Source organism: Ictidomys tridecemlineatus, chromosome 13, assembly GCF_052094955.1.
Source record: "Ictidomys tridecemlineatus isolate mIctTri1 chromosome 13, mIctTri1.hap1, whole genome shotgun sequence".
Lineage (NCBI taxonomy): Eukaryota > Metazoa > Chordata > Mammalia > Rodentia > Sciuridae > Ictidomys > Ictidomys tridecemlineatus.
The window spans coordinates 88,601,510-88,615,400 of NC_135489.1; the positions used below are offsets into that span (position 1 = coordinate 88,601,510).

Sequence of the window (13,891 nt, forward strand, 5' to 3'; positions counted from 1 at the left end):
TGAGCCTCTGTCTTTCCCCTCCCTACCTCTTCTTTAAGAAGAAACTCTCGAAAACAGAGAAAACCATGACTATCATCTATGATGTAGCAGATCGTTAGTGGAGAAGGAAGTCAACAAGCTTAACAACAACAAAAAAACTCACAAAATAGACAACTGATCTAAATAGGCATTTTTTTAAAAGAAAATATGCAAATGGGGGCTGAGAGTACATCTCAGTGGTGAGCATGTGCCTGTTGTGCACGGGCCCTGGGTGGGGATGGGGGGGGTCCCAGCACCTTAAAACAGAGAAAGAAAGAAGATACAAGTGGCCAGGGAGTGCATGAGGCGCCTCTCAGCAAGAGTGTCATCAGGGAAATGTCGATCAGAACCCCAGTGTGGGTCACCCCAGCCACTCAGAATAGCTCTCCTCAAAACGTAAATGCCAGGGAGGGTGGGCGAGAAGGGACCCAGTGCCCTGTTGGTGGGAAGGGAAATTAACAGCCATCGTAGAGAAGAGTGGATTCCCTCCACAACTGCAAGGGAATAGTGTAGCCAGTAGCCTCGCTTGTTCTGAGTCCTCTGAGGTGTCCTTCCGGCCCCCTCCTTCCCTCTGGTCTCTTCCTGCCCACTGATTTTCTTCTCTGGGCTGCTGGCAGGATTTGCATGCCACCATTTCTTCTCTTGCAAGTGTTGCCCCTGATCTACAGGCTCGGGAAGCAGACTGGGCGGAGCACTAGGAAGGGCCTGCAAGCCATCCTGGCAGGAGGGTCAGTGCTCCTGTGTGACCCCAATGCTGGGCTCATCTCACAGGTGCTGACCCTCCCCAGATCCCACGGGATCCTTGGTGCTCACCATCCAGCAGACATCAGGCTGTGGAATGTGACATCACCCTCATTTACCATTCGCATATGGCTTAAGCTCGTGCGTCTGTGTCTATGCTACCCATTTCCCTGGAGCCTTGTTTCCTTTCCCTTCCAGGAGAAATAAAACATTGATTTCAAAAGTCCATACACATGCAGCAACCCTGGCCTTTGCCACCTGACTGTCTTCCTTGTAGGAAAAGAAATCTAGGAAGCCGCACTTTCTCCCAGTAGCCTGTGTCCCGCACCACCTAGGGGAACAGTACAAGTCCTGCAGTTGACCAGCACAATTGTTTTCTAATATGCTGGACATCATTTCTGTAGCAGAGGACAGTGTCTCAGTCAGAGGTGACCTCATTTGTACAGAGCAGCTGGTAATTTTGCAGGCAAATACTTTTTTTCTTTATCACCCTCCCCAAAATATATGGTCCTTAGAAGTCCCAGACATTATAGAAAGCCAATGTCTTTTTCCAATTGTTGTCACAATTATTTGGACAGCATGTCCCCTGGGTGCAGTAGGAGTGATGGCTTTGTTCAGAGCATACCTGTGCTCACACAGGAAGTCCTGCTCTGATTGATGGACGTTGAACTCCCAAGGCAGTTTCCAGAGAACACACGCATGTTCATTCACTCCCACAAGCCTTCTTTGGTTCACTGCCTGCCCTGTTATGAGGACAGGAGGTGGGCCCCAACTCTCACAGAGCTTACAGGCTAGAAAGGACAAAGACAGGTGACCCAGCCGCTGCCCACATGTGCCTGGCTTTGTCGCAGCCCAGGCCACCATGACACAAGTTCCAATCCAAGGTGGCTCACAAACAACAGGAGCCTGTTTCTCATAGTTCCAGAGGCTGGGATGTCCAGGACGGAGGTGCCAGCAGATTCGAAGCCGGGGAAGGCCTGTTCTGCGTGGACAGCCCCTCCTCACTGTGTCCTCCATGGGGGAGGGAAGAGCTGGAGGCCACCTGGGCCTCTTCACCGGAGCTTTCATGCTGATCACGACCTGTCCCCTCCCAAAGGCCCCACTCCCAACACCAAGGCCTCTAGCACGCGGGGCTTCAGTGTGGATGGGGAAGGACACAGACCCTGAACCAACAGCCACGTGGTGGCAGGCAGCTGGGGGAGCAGGAGAGCCCTTCGGCAGGGTGGTGGCATGCAGGGCCTGCTATGACAGCTCCCACCCCGTGCTGCAGCCTGGAGAGAGCAGGAGCTGGAGGGGACAGTGCAGGTGGCAGCCCCAGGAGGCTCCAGAGGGAAGTTCAGCCACGGGGAGGGACGGCCTGAGTGTGCACAGCGAGGCGTGGGGTGACTAGGATTCTTTTTCATTTTTCAGGACTAGCGAGCCTCGATGTCACTTGCCTGCTGGTGACCAGCAGTGGTGGGGAAGGCCAGAGTGCAGGGGGAGGAGTGGGAACTGAGGCAGAGGCAGGAAGAGCCAGAGCACAGGGCGGGCCACAGGCAGGAAGGCGGCACATGGGAAAGGAGGGGTGGCCGGGCGCTGAGCTACATAATGCCACCTGAGGATGGTCTCTCTAGGAAGCGATGTCATCACTAGCAGTGAAGACCACTTGGCAGAATTCGGAATTGAGCTGAAAAACAGTGCTGTAGAGAAGAGGAGGGATTTCCAGGGAGCAGGGGCCCAGAGAAGTGTGCCCTCGGGTGGGCTGTGTTCAGCAGCTGAGGGCTGCCCCCCGCCCAACACAGTCCCTGGACTTGGGTTTCCCAAGCAGGTGACAGCAGTCAGAGTTGAGGATGTTGAGAGGCCGAGATTTATAGGGACACTTCAGCTGGCTGGAGAAGGGAGGAAGAAGGGGGGCAGAGGAGAGGAGGAAGAGGATGAGCAGCCAGAGGCTGGAGGCCCCATGGTGGAGAGGACCTCTGCTCCACTTGCACCCCTGGGCTTTCCTGCTGGCTGAGTGGAAACCCCGCCATCTTTGCAAACCCTTTCCTCGTGGCCAACTCTGCCAAGGCCCAGTAGGAAACACGGGAGAGTGGCACCTTGTGAGGGCATGCAGCCCACTTCCTCCCCTGGGAGGCTGCTCCAGAGGGGTTGGTGACTCCCACTGCCACCAGGAAGCTTCAGTGTCACCAGCACAGGGAAGCCACGTTTCCTGCCCATCCATGATGGTTCTCAAGGGAAGGCCAGCTACTAAGCGGCTCCGTGTTTCCAATTTTCCCTTAGGGGAGCCGAACTTTTCCAGGCCACGATTGTCAAGGCTGTAAAGGCAAGGATCGAGGAGGAGAAGAGGTCCATGGACCAGCTGAAGAGACAGTAAGAGGCTTTCACTCTCCTTCTCTTCCTTCTTCTGATCTGTGGGACCATATTTAGCTCTCAGCCCTTGGAGGCCTCAGAGCCTTGGAAAGTCTGTGTGTGTGACAGTTCGCAACTTCCCGTGTGTTTACTGAGTCAGAGCAGTCGCGAGAGCCTCCTAGCCTAAAGAAGAGAGTTCCAGAATGGTGGCAGGGGCCATCCTGAGAAAGACACGAGCAGTTCCTAGCTCAGGTGCTTCCCGGAGGACCTGGAGAAGCTCTGCAGGTCTCTGAGCCTCAGGTTCCTGCCCCTAAGCTACATCTCACAGGCCCACCTTCCTGGATTTTTGTAGAGACTAAAGTAGTTCATGAATGAGACAGAAAAGGCTCCTTGCATCTCAGGTCAAGGGGATAAACGTGGGGTCAGCTCTGGAAGCATCTTGAAATCATGTAATCCAGAAAGAAGCTCTGGTTCTGAAAGACTGAGAGCCCCACGGGGCACAGGCAGCCTGAGGAGTGCAGTTCATCTCGGCCCATGTCCAGTCCAGAGCCTTCCCACTGTGCCATTGTGGCTGGGTCATGGCATAGACTGGCTCCTCTCGGGAGATTTGGGAATTATTGAAAAGAATTTGCTGAGCGTAATTCTTAGCAGGGAATGGACCTTATAGCGTCAGGGGTAAGGTGTGAAAGCTGATGGCAGTGGAGTTAAAGATGGCATGAGTAGACTTTTCAAGAGCCTGAGGTCCCCAAGGGCTGACACTTTGCCAAGAAAATGGAGATCTCTCTCAGTCCCCAGTAAAGTTTCCCGAGTTTTCAGGAGCAGCTTCATTCCCTTCTGACTTCATTTCCAAGCTTTCTCCACCCTCAGCAGAAGTGCTTCCTGGTATTAACTAGATGGGTCCATGTCCTGGACATTTGCACAAAGATGTAAGTTATACGTAAACACCTAATACCAGTGCACCGTGTCACAACTGTGTTAGCATTGTTTCTGGCCCACCAACACGGATCCAGAGGAATGACAATTTGGACCCACATTAGGATGTGCTTCTCATGTCCCAGGAGGCCTGAGTTGTGATTACTGCTGAATTTTTCTGTTTAAGAATGCAAAAGTTGGCCAGGCGCAGTGGTGCGTACCTGTCATCCCAGTGACTCAGGAGTCTATGACACGAGGATCACAAATCCAAGGCCAGCCTCAACAAGGCCCTAAGCAACTCAGCAAAACCCTGTCTCTAAATAGAACATAAAATAAAAAGGGGGGACAGGGATGTGGCTCACTGGTTAAGCACCCCTGGGTTCAATCCCTGGTACAAAAAAAAAAAATGTAGAAGAAGAAGAAGAATGCCAAATTTAGGGGTATAAAGGACTTACACCTTAGAGTGCATTTTGTTCAGACTGGCTGTGACACCAGGTGTGAACGCATACTGTGGCCTGCAGGCCAAACCCAGCACAGCAATCACTGATCCGGTTCTCAAGTCGAGCCACTGTGGAGGGCAGAGTAGCGTGGAGATTATATAAAGAGCAGGGAGATGCTTCATCTGAGAAGCAATTGTTTCACCATTGAGGATTTCAAAGTGAATTGGCCCTGCCATCCATGATTTTAGAAGTACGCCTGGCAGTGGAGTCCACAGTCCCCAAAGGTGGCCCTGGCATCGCCAACTCTGGTTTATTTCCTAGGATGGACCGCATCAAGGCCAGACAGCAGAAGTACAAAAAGGGTAAGGAGAGGATGCTGAGCTTGACGCAGGAGGCTGGGGAAGGCCAGGACGTCCAGAACCCCCCGGAAGAGGACGATGAAAGTACGTTCACGGGGTCCTCCCACTCCCTTCTGAGGTGCTGGGCAGTAGCTTGGTTCGGGTGGGGCTGTACGCTGGCTCTGCTGCTGCTCTACCTGCGTCAGCAAGTCTTACCCTCCCTTTGTGAGTGGGTACATTTATTTATTTCCTAAAACACTCATTTAATGAATGAATGACTTCATTCTTGGGCAAGATGTCTCAAATAAACACTAAGCCTAACGCTGTCTCACAGACATCTGCCCGTGAAGGAAATTGGTGTGATTTTGCTTAATTTGTGCCTGTAGGGAAGATAGTTAAATATGCTACCTTTCATTTCTATAAGTTTTATATGAGTATTAAACATGCCTGCCTATGATTTTATTTGGCATCTGAATATTGATAGTTAAAATATCAGTTATTATGTATTTCAGTAAAACAGTGTGAAATATATATTTGTTATATCTAATCATAGAATTATTGTAGCCAGTTAAAGTTTTAAAGGTCTGTTTAGAGGGGCTTGCATGCTTTGCTATTTGAAAGGAATAGAGAAATAACACATATTGAAATCTTTCCAGTACCTAGTGTCTATTCATCACCAGTAAATTTATATTTTCTGATCAACACATTAAATTAATCACAAGAAAAGTGTTTGTTTATTGTAATTTATCTGTTTTTAGAAACTATTTGCCTCTAAATGTTTCTGTAAAAGTTCAGCGAGGCTTCTTTTCTGTTGATTTAATGAAAAACTCAGTGCATTTTAACAGATAATCCCTTCTCCTTTTAAAATTCCTTGCTAGGCACTCAGTTACTAGGGAGATGTGGAAACGTGGCACCGGGTTAGAAGAAGCCAGTGCAGAGGGGCCTGTTAGCACGTTTCCTTGTCGGGTTCAGTGTGGTTCCTTTTCCTGACTCTGATGGGCTTGGGCAGTCTGTCTAGGTTTGACATTGCATTGTTAAAGCGTGGTTTTCAAATGTGCTTGCTCACTTTCTAAGAATTAATATCTGGACATATTTCATTTTAGGAGAAGCAGACAAACAGAAAGCCAAGGGCAAAAAAAAGCAGTGGTGGCGGCCTTGGGTCGATCATGCTTCCAGTAGGTTTCTCGATCCTCTTTCAGTCTCACCAAGTCTCACCCTTATATCCTTGACCAGAATTCAGGCTCCCCATGACCTGTGTGTCCCTTGCACGGTTTGCCCTTGTGACTTCATAGGGGGTCAGGCAGGAAAGCTGCCGTGTCCATGGGCCTGGGGCCCTGCGAGAGCTCCTCTGGAGCCAGCTCAGTGTCCGCGTCTCTGCAGAAAGCTGAGCGGGTGGCCAACAGGCCAGCTCTGGGGCTGCAGCTCTGCCAATATTTGCTTTCTGGCTAAAACCCCTGGTTAAAGTGAGTTTAGGCTCCTCCTTGGATCCTGACTTGGGCCCCAAGGCTCTGGGACCCTCTTTGTAAGGTGCTCAGCATGGATGCCAGGGCCCTCCCCTCCCCTCTCCCAAGCTTTGATTTCCTCTGCAGTAAGGCTGTGGCAACACGTTAAACACGAAGCTGAGGCAGGACTTTCTCACTCTGCCTCCTTCCCCATCTCAAAATGGCTCTGAAACTGCTCTGTGGTCTCCCATGCCCAAAGTGTAGCCCAGTGGACAGCCAGCTGGCCCCAGTGACCAGCTGACAGCAGACATCAGAAAATCAGAGCTTGGTGGCCAGGCAGAGCATTCCGCACCTCCCTGTTGACCATGACAGTGAAGAAGCAGCCATGAGACCTATGGGTTGTCTTTGTTCTGCTTATCAAGGAAACTGTCACCATTGGCCAATGTCATTGTCATGCATCTGGCCCTCCTTTGGTATGTTAGAATATGGAATGATTAGTATTCTGAAAATGAGTCGGGATGCCTTTCCTGGTTATAGCTTATGGAGACACATCTCCAAAACTGTCAGACAAGGAATATCCCCAAGCTCAAAATGCCTCACAGAGCAGGGCGGGACCCAGGAGGGGCATCTTCAGAATCATTACAAAACTAACTAAACCAGAACCTTCCCCGACCTATTGCTTAGCATCATGATGATCTGATGTTGGCCTCTCTCACTCCAGAGGAAATTCTCCAAAACTCGGAAAACTAGTTTCATGAAATTGGCTCAGTATTTCTGGATGCAATTGAATTTTATCCCCAATATTGAATTTAGCATTTTGGACCAAAAAAAAATTGATTTATAAAGAGTTTTATTCAATTTGTCTGCTCAAATCCAAAGAGAAATGTTCAAGCAAAAGTCCAGTGTGACTCTCGGTGGATTGTCCTTTGGCACGTGAGCCCTGCCGAGGACCAAGCGATGCTATGTGCAGTTGCCTACTCCTGTCAAGTCACAAGTCAACCGTGCGACCTCTCTGTCCTCAAAGGGCCTTTGCCAGTGCAGAGACCTGTCCATGTCATATTGTGTCACGTGAATGTCAGACCCCACTGGGACCAGTTCCCACTGCAGTCACTGTGGGTGTCTTTCCTTTTCCCACCTCAGTGTCGCCCTTCCAGAGGAACTGGATGTGGTCTTTGATGATCATCTTACCAGTTGTGAATGATATGAAGAGCTTCCTGTGAAGGTTACTGAAGTTAGGCTTTTCTGACCCATTTCACCCTCATTATGCAACATTCCTGAACACTGGTATTCACTAAGTGTGCCTGGTTACACTACCTGATGGTGCAATAACGCAGGACCGTGAGTCGCTCTTGGTTTGGAATCACATTCCGACAGCAGTGTTAAGTTTTTTCTATGAGATCTGTTTTTCTTTCCAAGCCTGAGAGGCATGCAAGGAAGAGCATGGGTAGTTTATTTTGTAGTCTTGGATACGTTTCAGAACTTATTGTTAAATCTGGAAGAATTTTATTAAAGGCCTTATTTTGATCTGTCAAGTGATTGGGCTTTCTAAGAGAGCTGTCTTAGCAATGTCAAGGATAAGAATGTGTGCAGTAGAATGCCACATGTGAATCCGTGACATGTAATATGGCCTTGCTGTTTGTGTGACATTGGCAGCAGGCCTTGGTGTGGTCGAAGGTGCCACTTCTCCCATGTCCATACCATGTGCACACATGGGCTGCATTATTGCTGTTCAATGATACCTTCCCGTGGGTGCTGCGTGTGCAGCCCGTCTCAGCACTGCCTGAGTGAATACTGAGCCTCGCTTCATCGATGAATACCTCACCATGAGGGCCAAGTGTCTGAGGATACAATGGCAGGATTTAAAAAGCTGGTTTCACACTAGCTCAGCAATATATTCAACATCCACAGAGCCTGCGGGGACAGTGTGGAGCTGGATCTTCATCTGAACTCTGGTCCACCTGAGAGCTTTCCTTCCATTACTAGGAGGCACCACTGGAGAAAGACTCCTCTTGTTATTTTCCTAACTTCCATTTAATTACAGTTTTAAAAGTCCTCAAAAGCATTTCTTTGTTTTTAATGTGCTAATTCTACTCACTCACATAACAAATTATTTTCTAATTATAAAATTAAAATATAGTGCTTGAGATAATAACCGTTGGGCTCACCAGTGTGCATGACAGTTGCAGGAGGTATGATTGAACACTGTTGATTTCGGAACTTGTAATGAGGGTGAAATGCTCCTTCTTGTGAGACTGTGTTTTCCCACATGACCGTGCGATGCAGAGTCCCTGTGACTCTGGGCTTCTGTAGATGCATTTCTTCACGGTCCTCCTCACTGTCCAACGTAATGCTGTAACTTTGGTTTGTTCTTGCTTTTTCTTACCTTATGTTGTATTGCATTTATTCCCTCAGGCCTGGACCCAGTACTCTGGGCCTGGTTTTTTTCTTCAAAATAAAATCAACAAATCAGTGCTTCTGTTCAAGGATATAAGGCCCAATTTGTTCATTCTACGTCTTCATGAATGGAGGCTTCAGATTCGTCTGAAATCATGGGCAAAATTACTTGAGTTTTGACCATGTTGAGTGATATCCAAGCAACTGATTTGAAAACAAGCCAAGGTTTTCCATTACTACAATGCCTAAGTCCAAAAGTCAACTCAGACATCAAGATGTTACGGAAAAGAGACCCTGCATCTGCAAACCCCAGCAGATATGTTTCCCTGCAATGATGGTACAGTTCGTGTAGCATCCAAAATGTATATGCTGGGTCTCTTTTCTCTGATAAACTCAAAACTTATCAAAATGATAGAAGAATTGAATTTCTTAAAATCTCTGGACATTTTCTCTGCTCCCAACTCTTAACCCAGGTGTTGTGATTTTGCAGGGAAAGTAAAAGACAAGGCAGGGGCGCTCCGTTACTATCTGTGCCTGTGCCTTCTGGTCCCTAGCACTCTCCTGAGCCTCATTACGTCCCGGGAGCTGCCTGTGGACCAGAGGCTGGCGGCATGACCCGTGTGGACTGGGCTGCTATGTTAGAAGCAGCCCAAGCAGTGTCACTGCTATCACTGTCATTGTCCTCGTGTTTCCTTCTGTTCTCGGTGTTGCCCCCCCATCACCCCCACGGCCATGTATGTTGTTTAACTGTTTGAAATGTCTCGTCATGTATGTTGTGTCTCGTGTGTCCATGTGGAGAAGCCAGGTCTGCACGGTGTGAAGTGAAGCGGAAGGCTGGCTGCGCTGGTCTGGGTGCTGAGCCGTCCCCTCTGGCCTCCCTGGAACAGCCCGGGCCAGACCCTCCACTTCCCTCCGGCCTTGTCTGAACCACCGATATTGCTGAATTGCAAAACAGTATTCTCAGTTATTTCAGTAACAGAATCGGTTGCTGCAGAGTTGATCTGAGTTAACGGTATAAATTTTACAATCAAGAGGGGAGAAAACACCGGATCAGCCCTGTAGAGGCCGGGTCTCTGGGTGGTGTAGACAAGGCCTCAGGCTCCGTGGACCCCACCCTGCCAACATCACGTAGCAGCGTTAGCCTGAAGTTGGTTCTCTTCATCTCAGTTTCTCCTCTGCCAACGTCTCTTGCTGCGGTCCTTCTATGGGCCATCTGTATATTTTTAGGGGCATTTTATTAGTAAGCCCCCAGCAGTCTCGTGTTTCATTCAGGAAATAAGTGACTATTTTATTTTGCTTAGTGGTCAGGAGTGGAGATTATTACTTGTTTGAAACGGATAGTGAAGAAGAGGAAGAGGAGGAGTTGAAGAAGGAAGATGAGGGGCCACCTCGCAAATCAGCATTCCAGGTAAGTCTGGGGCTGGGAGGGGTCGTGTCCCCTGCCATTTGGAGAGTTTTTCCGATTAACAGGCTCCATCGCAGGCCTGAACTTCTGCTGAGCTCCTGCCGGAGCTCTGAGCATCTCCTCTTCATGCTTCTGGGCAAAGCCACAGTGGCTGCCCGAGGAGAGCAGGTTCTGTCAGGCCGTCATCCCCTCCGTCAATGCATCCCCTCATGCTTTACACAAAAATAAAGCTTCACTGGGTGAACTTTATTTTTGTGGTTGTTGCAAGAGATGAAGATTTCTTTGGCTTTGCTTTGGATTGCTTGAATGGAGTTATACTTCAAAGTATGAAATAGTTGATTATGAAAGTAGAGTGCTGGCTCTGTTTTGAATCAAAGGATCATGTAAATGCTGCTTCAGATTTCAGATCTGTTTTGTCTGTACTGCTCAAGATTGGGGGGTGCCCTGTAAGGACAGCCACAACCTCTGGCACAGTCCTGTCTTCAGCTTAACCATCTCTGGTTCAGACCCACTCCCTGGTTCCCAGCAGGCACTCAGCAGCCCGAAAGCTAGGGGTGAATGTGTCATCAAGTCTTGTTAAAGATGAGGCTGTGTCCCTGCAGTCGACTCAGGATGAAATCCCGTGTGCATCGCATGTACCAGTGAACCACTCAATGACACCATCATTTCCCGTTTCTGACAGTGCAAGGCACCCAGATCCGTCTCCATGCTGCATGCATGAGGGCCCTACGATGAGGTCATTGTCAGCTGGCTGGCCAGGCCTCCTCAAGCTGACAGGCACAATCCACCCTGTCTTCCCGATGACACTGCGGAACTAAGTTATTCATGGAGACACCCTGGTTGGATGCTGTCTCTCTGGCTCTGTTGCCCTGTGTGGGCTTTTTGGTGACTGAGTTTGTGTGTGTGTGTGTGTGTGTGTGTGTGTGTGTGTGTGTGCAGCTGGCTCACCAAGTACTAACGACTTGACTGCTTATTTCCTTCTAATGACTTGCATTCTAGCTGTCACCCATCAAGCAGTGCAGGAGGGGACATGAGACATCTTCACCTTGTCTGATGAATTATGTGCAGTGATGGATGGCTTTCTTTATTCCTCACTTACCAGCAGAGCACATTTTATTCTAGTTTCCACGGTTGGCACATTGTAACCTCGTTGATCTTAATGGTAGAGACAAACTTGTTCGCCTTCATATATTAACTACCAGTTTTTTTTCACCTTCGTATTTTAACTACTAGTTCTTCTCGCCTTCATAATATTAACCACTAGTTTTGTTTTCCCTACTAACGACTCTTACTTTGTCCTTCTTTGTAGAGAGCTATTGGGAAGTTTGCGTCAGCCATTTTAGCCTTGCCCAAGTCTGTCATTAAACTTCCCAAAACTATTCTTCAGTATTTAATCAGAGCTGCAAAGGTATTTCATGTTTTACTGACATGTAGTGTGTGACTCTCTGCTCAGTAGAACTTTAGTCAAACACACCCCCTGTCTGCATTCTCTCTGTTCTATAGATCGTACAAGGAAGGAATTGTACAGATGTAAAACACTCGGACAACTTTTCCAAAAAGAGTGCTTAGAAGCCAGATTTCTTGTTGTTTGATTTCTTATTTTTAAGCTGAGACTATTGAAAAATAGAAAGGGAAAATGCAGACACATGTACGTTCTGCCCTCCTCATGGTTCTGCGTAAGTCACATCTGGTTTTTATAAGGGTCACATCTGGTTGCATGCATCTGTTACAATGAGTCAAACCTGTGATGATGTTTCTCAGAAAGCTGGTAAAATTCTGCACAAGCTGATAAAAGACTCACTCGCCTCCATCGCCTTTTCTGCCTCCTTTTCGTCTCCGTCTTCTTAGACGGAGTCTGTGGTCTGGTTTCTACTCTTGGTGCACCTGTCCCAGCTGCTCAGTCCCACATGGTCCCGTAGTTTCTCGCCCTTGTGGGATCTGTGGTTTAGGTACACTGTTTAAAGTTCTAACACACCACAGAGTGACTCAGCTGCATGTGCTGAAGTCCCTGCACTATTGGAAACCACAACTAGCAAATGACAATGCAGGTATTTTCTAGAACATTCTTCCTCTCAAACTCAATCAAGGACAGGACCTAAACCTTTTAGGTCTAAATACTCCTCGGGTGTGAAGCACATGGTTAGGATAGTGACCATGACCGTGCATCTTGCATTTTACCTGGGATCTTGCTTACATGCATCTCCTGGCTCAACAGGTCCTGTGGGACCTGAAGCCCACATTCACTCAGCTGCCCCTAAGCTGCGGAGTCCAGCCCTGCAAGCCCCTCCCACTCTGCATGTGCAGCAGGCAGAGTTGGCCACCAGCAGCCCCTGCTCTGCTTCCCTAGGGCTTCCCCGAGGTAGGGCAATCCTGAGTCTCACGATTCACATTTAAAATTTATTTAGATGAAAGATTATAATGTGACATCCCCTGTCTTATTTTTAAAGAGTCATCTTCTGAGGGGTGAGGTCATGCACACCTGTCATCCCAGAGGCTCGGGAGGCTGAGGCAAGAGGATTGCAAGTTCCAAGCCAGTCTCAGCAACTTACCAAGGCCCTAAGCAACTTAGTGAGGCCCTGTATCAAAGTAAAAAATAAAAAGGGTTGGGGATGTGCCTCAGTGGTAGAGCACTCCTGAATTCAATCTGGTATCAGAAATAAATAATCATCCTCTTACAGACAGAATGAAAAAGGTACTGGATAAACCTGAATTAAAGCACAGACATGGGGAAGGGAATCCACTGCAACCAGGCTCTCCCTGTTTTAAAGAACACAGACATTTTTGCATAATAAATGTTCAGTAGTAAGAATCCCATTACCCCCAATATAGATGATGAATTTAAGATAAAGTCATATGAGATAAAATTTATGCCAATGTCAGGGACATACAGCAGTGGTGGCCTTTCACTGAGCCTGAAGGTCTTTTATGCGTGTTTCCATGGAGTTTTCTAGAGATGGTTGGTGTGGTTAGTGCCTGAGTCCCAGACAGACCAGCCCAGTTGATGACAAACACTTACAGCTACAAAGTAACAATCAGGAAGTCCAAGAAGAACCTTCCATCTCTTCACCCAGAGGGGTTGGAATGTTTCCTCTCTTGGCAACATTTGTCTGAACTAGTCAGACCAAGGCAAAACTGACAAGACCTTTCTGGAACTGTCACAACATCCACATTAAGATGACTTACCTGAGCCAGGCATTGTGGTGCAGGCCTGTGGTCCCAGCGTCTCAGGAGGCTGAGGCAAGAGGATTGCAAGTTCAGCAACTTAGCAAGACCTTCTCTCAAAAGAAAAAAGAAAAAAGGGCTAGGGATACAGGTGTGTAGCTCAGTGGTAGAGTGCCCCTGGGCTCAATCCCCAGTACAAAATAAATAAATAAATAAATACACACACACACACACACACACACACACACACACACACACACACACACACGGTTGGCAAAATCTGACTTCTCACCCTGGGCATGTCTTGCATGACTGCAGGACCCCAGCGGAGCTCCGCCAGAGCCCCTGCTGCAGGGACAGGGTGAGGCCCAGCGCTGCCCTTGGCCTCCCTCATCCTATCTTCCCCTCCCAACTCTTTATTTTTCTACAGAGTAAAGAGTTCCTCCAACTGGTGGCCCTGCCACACTCACAAATCCTAGTTACCTATTTATTTTCTCTTTGGGGGATTCTTTCATTATCTAAAACAATATTGTCATAACACTTTTTTCTTTAAAGGAAATGTCACTATATATTGCTCTTATACCTGAAAATTTCTTAATGTTTAGTAGGTCAGATTCTTTTAAAAACATCCTGTGTTGTGCTGAGGCAAGTTTGCTTCTTTTGGTACTAAACCTGAAAGCCAGCCTTGACAGAATTCTCACTCAACACACC

The 13,891-nt window shown here is 48.1% G+C and overlaps 1 protein-coding gene across 4 annotated transcripts in view; it reads left to right on the top strand.

The window, feature by feature from the left end:
• The window catches only part of Piezo2 (piezo type mechanosensitive ion channel component 2), a 337,909-nt gene that overhangs the window by 275,997 nt on the left and 48,021 nt on the right, over positions 1-13,891 (top strand). For 3 of the 4 annotated variants that reach the window (XM_078030437.1, XM_078030438.1, XM_078030439.1), the window contains 4 exons: positions 3,019-3,108; positions 4,761-4,882; positions 5,881-5,952; positions 9,915-10,021. In XM_078030437.1, coding sequence (XP_077886563.1) covers positions 3,019-3,108; positions 4,761-4,882; positions 5,881-5,952; positions 9,915-10,021 — 391 coding nt within the window. Of the gene's footprint in view, positions 1-3,018; positions 3,109-4,760; positions 4,883-5,880; positions 5,953-9,914; positions 10,022-11,327; positions 11,427-13,891 lie in introns of all 4 variants that reach the window. The other variant, XM_078030440.1, reaches the window with a different exon arrangement.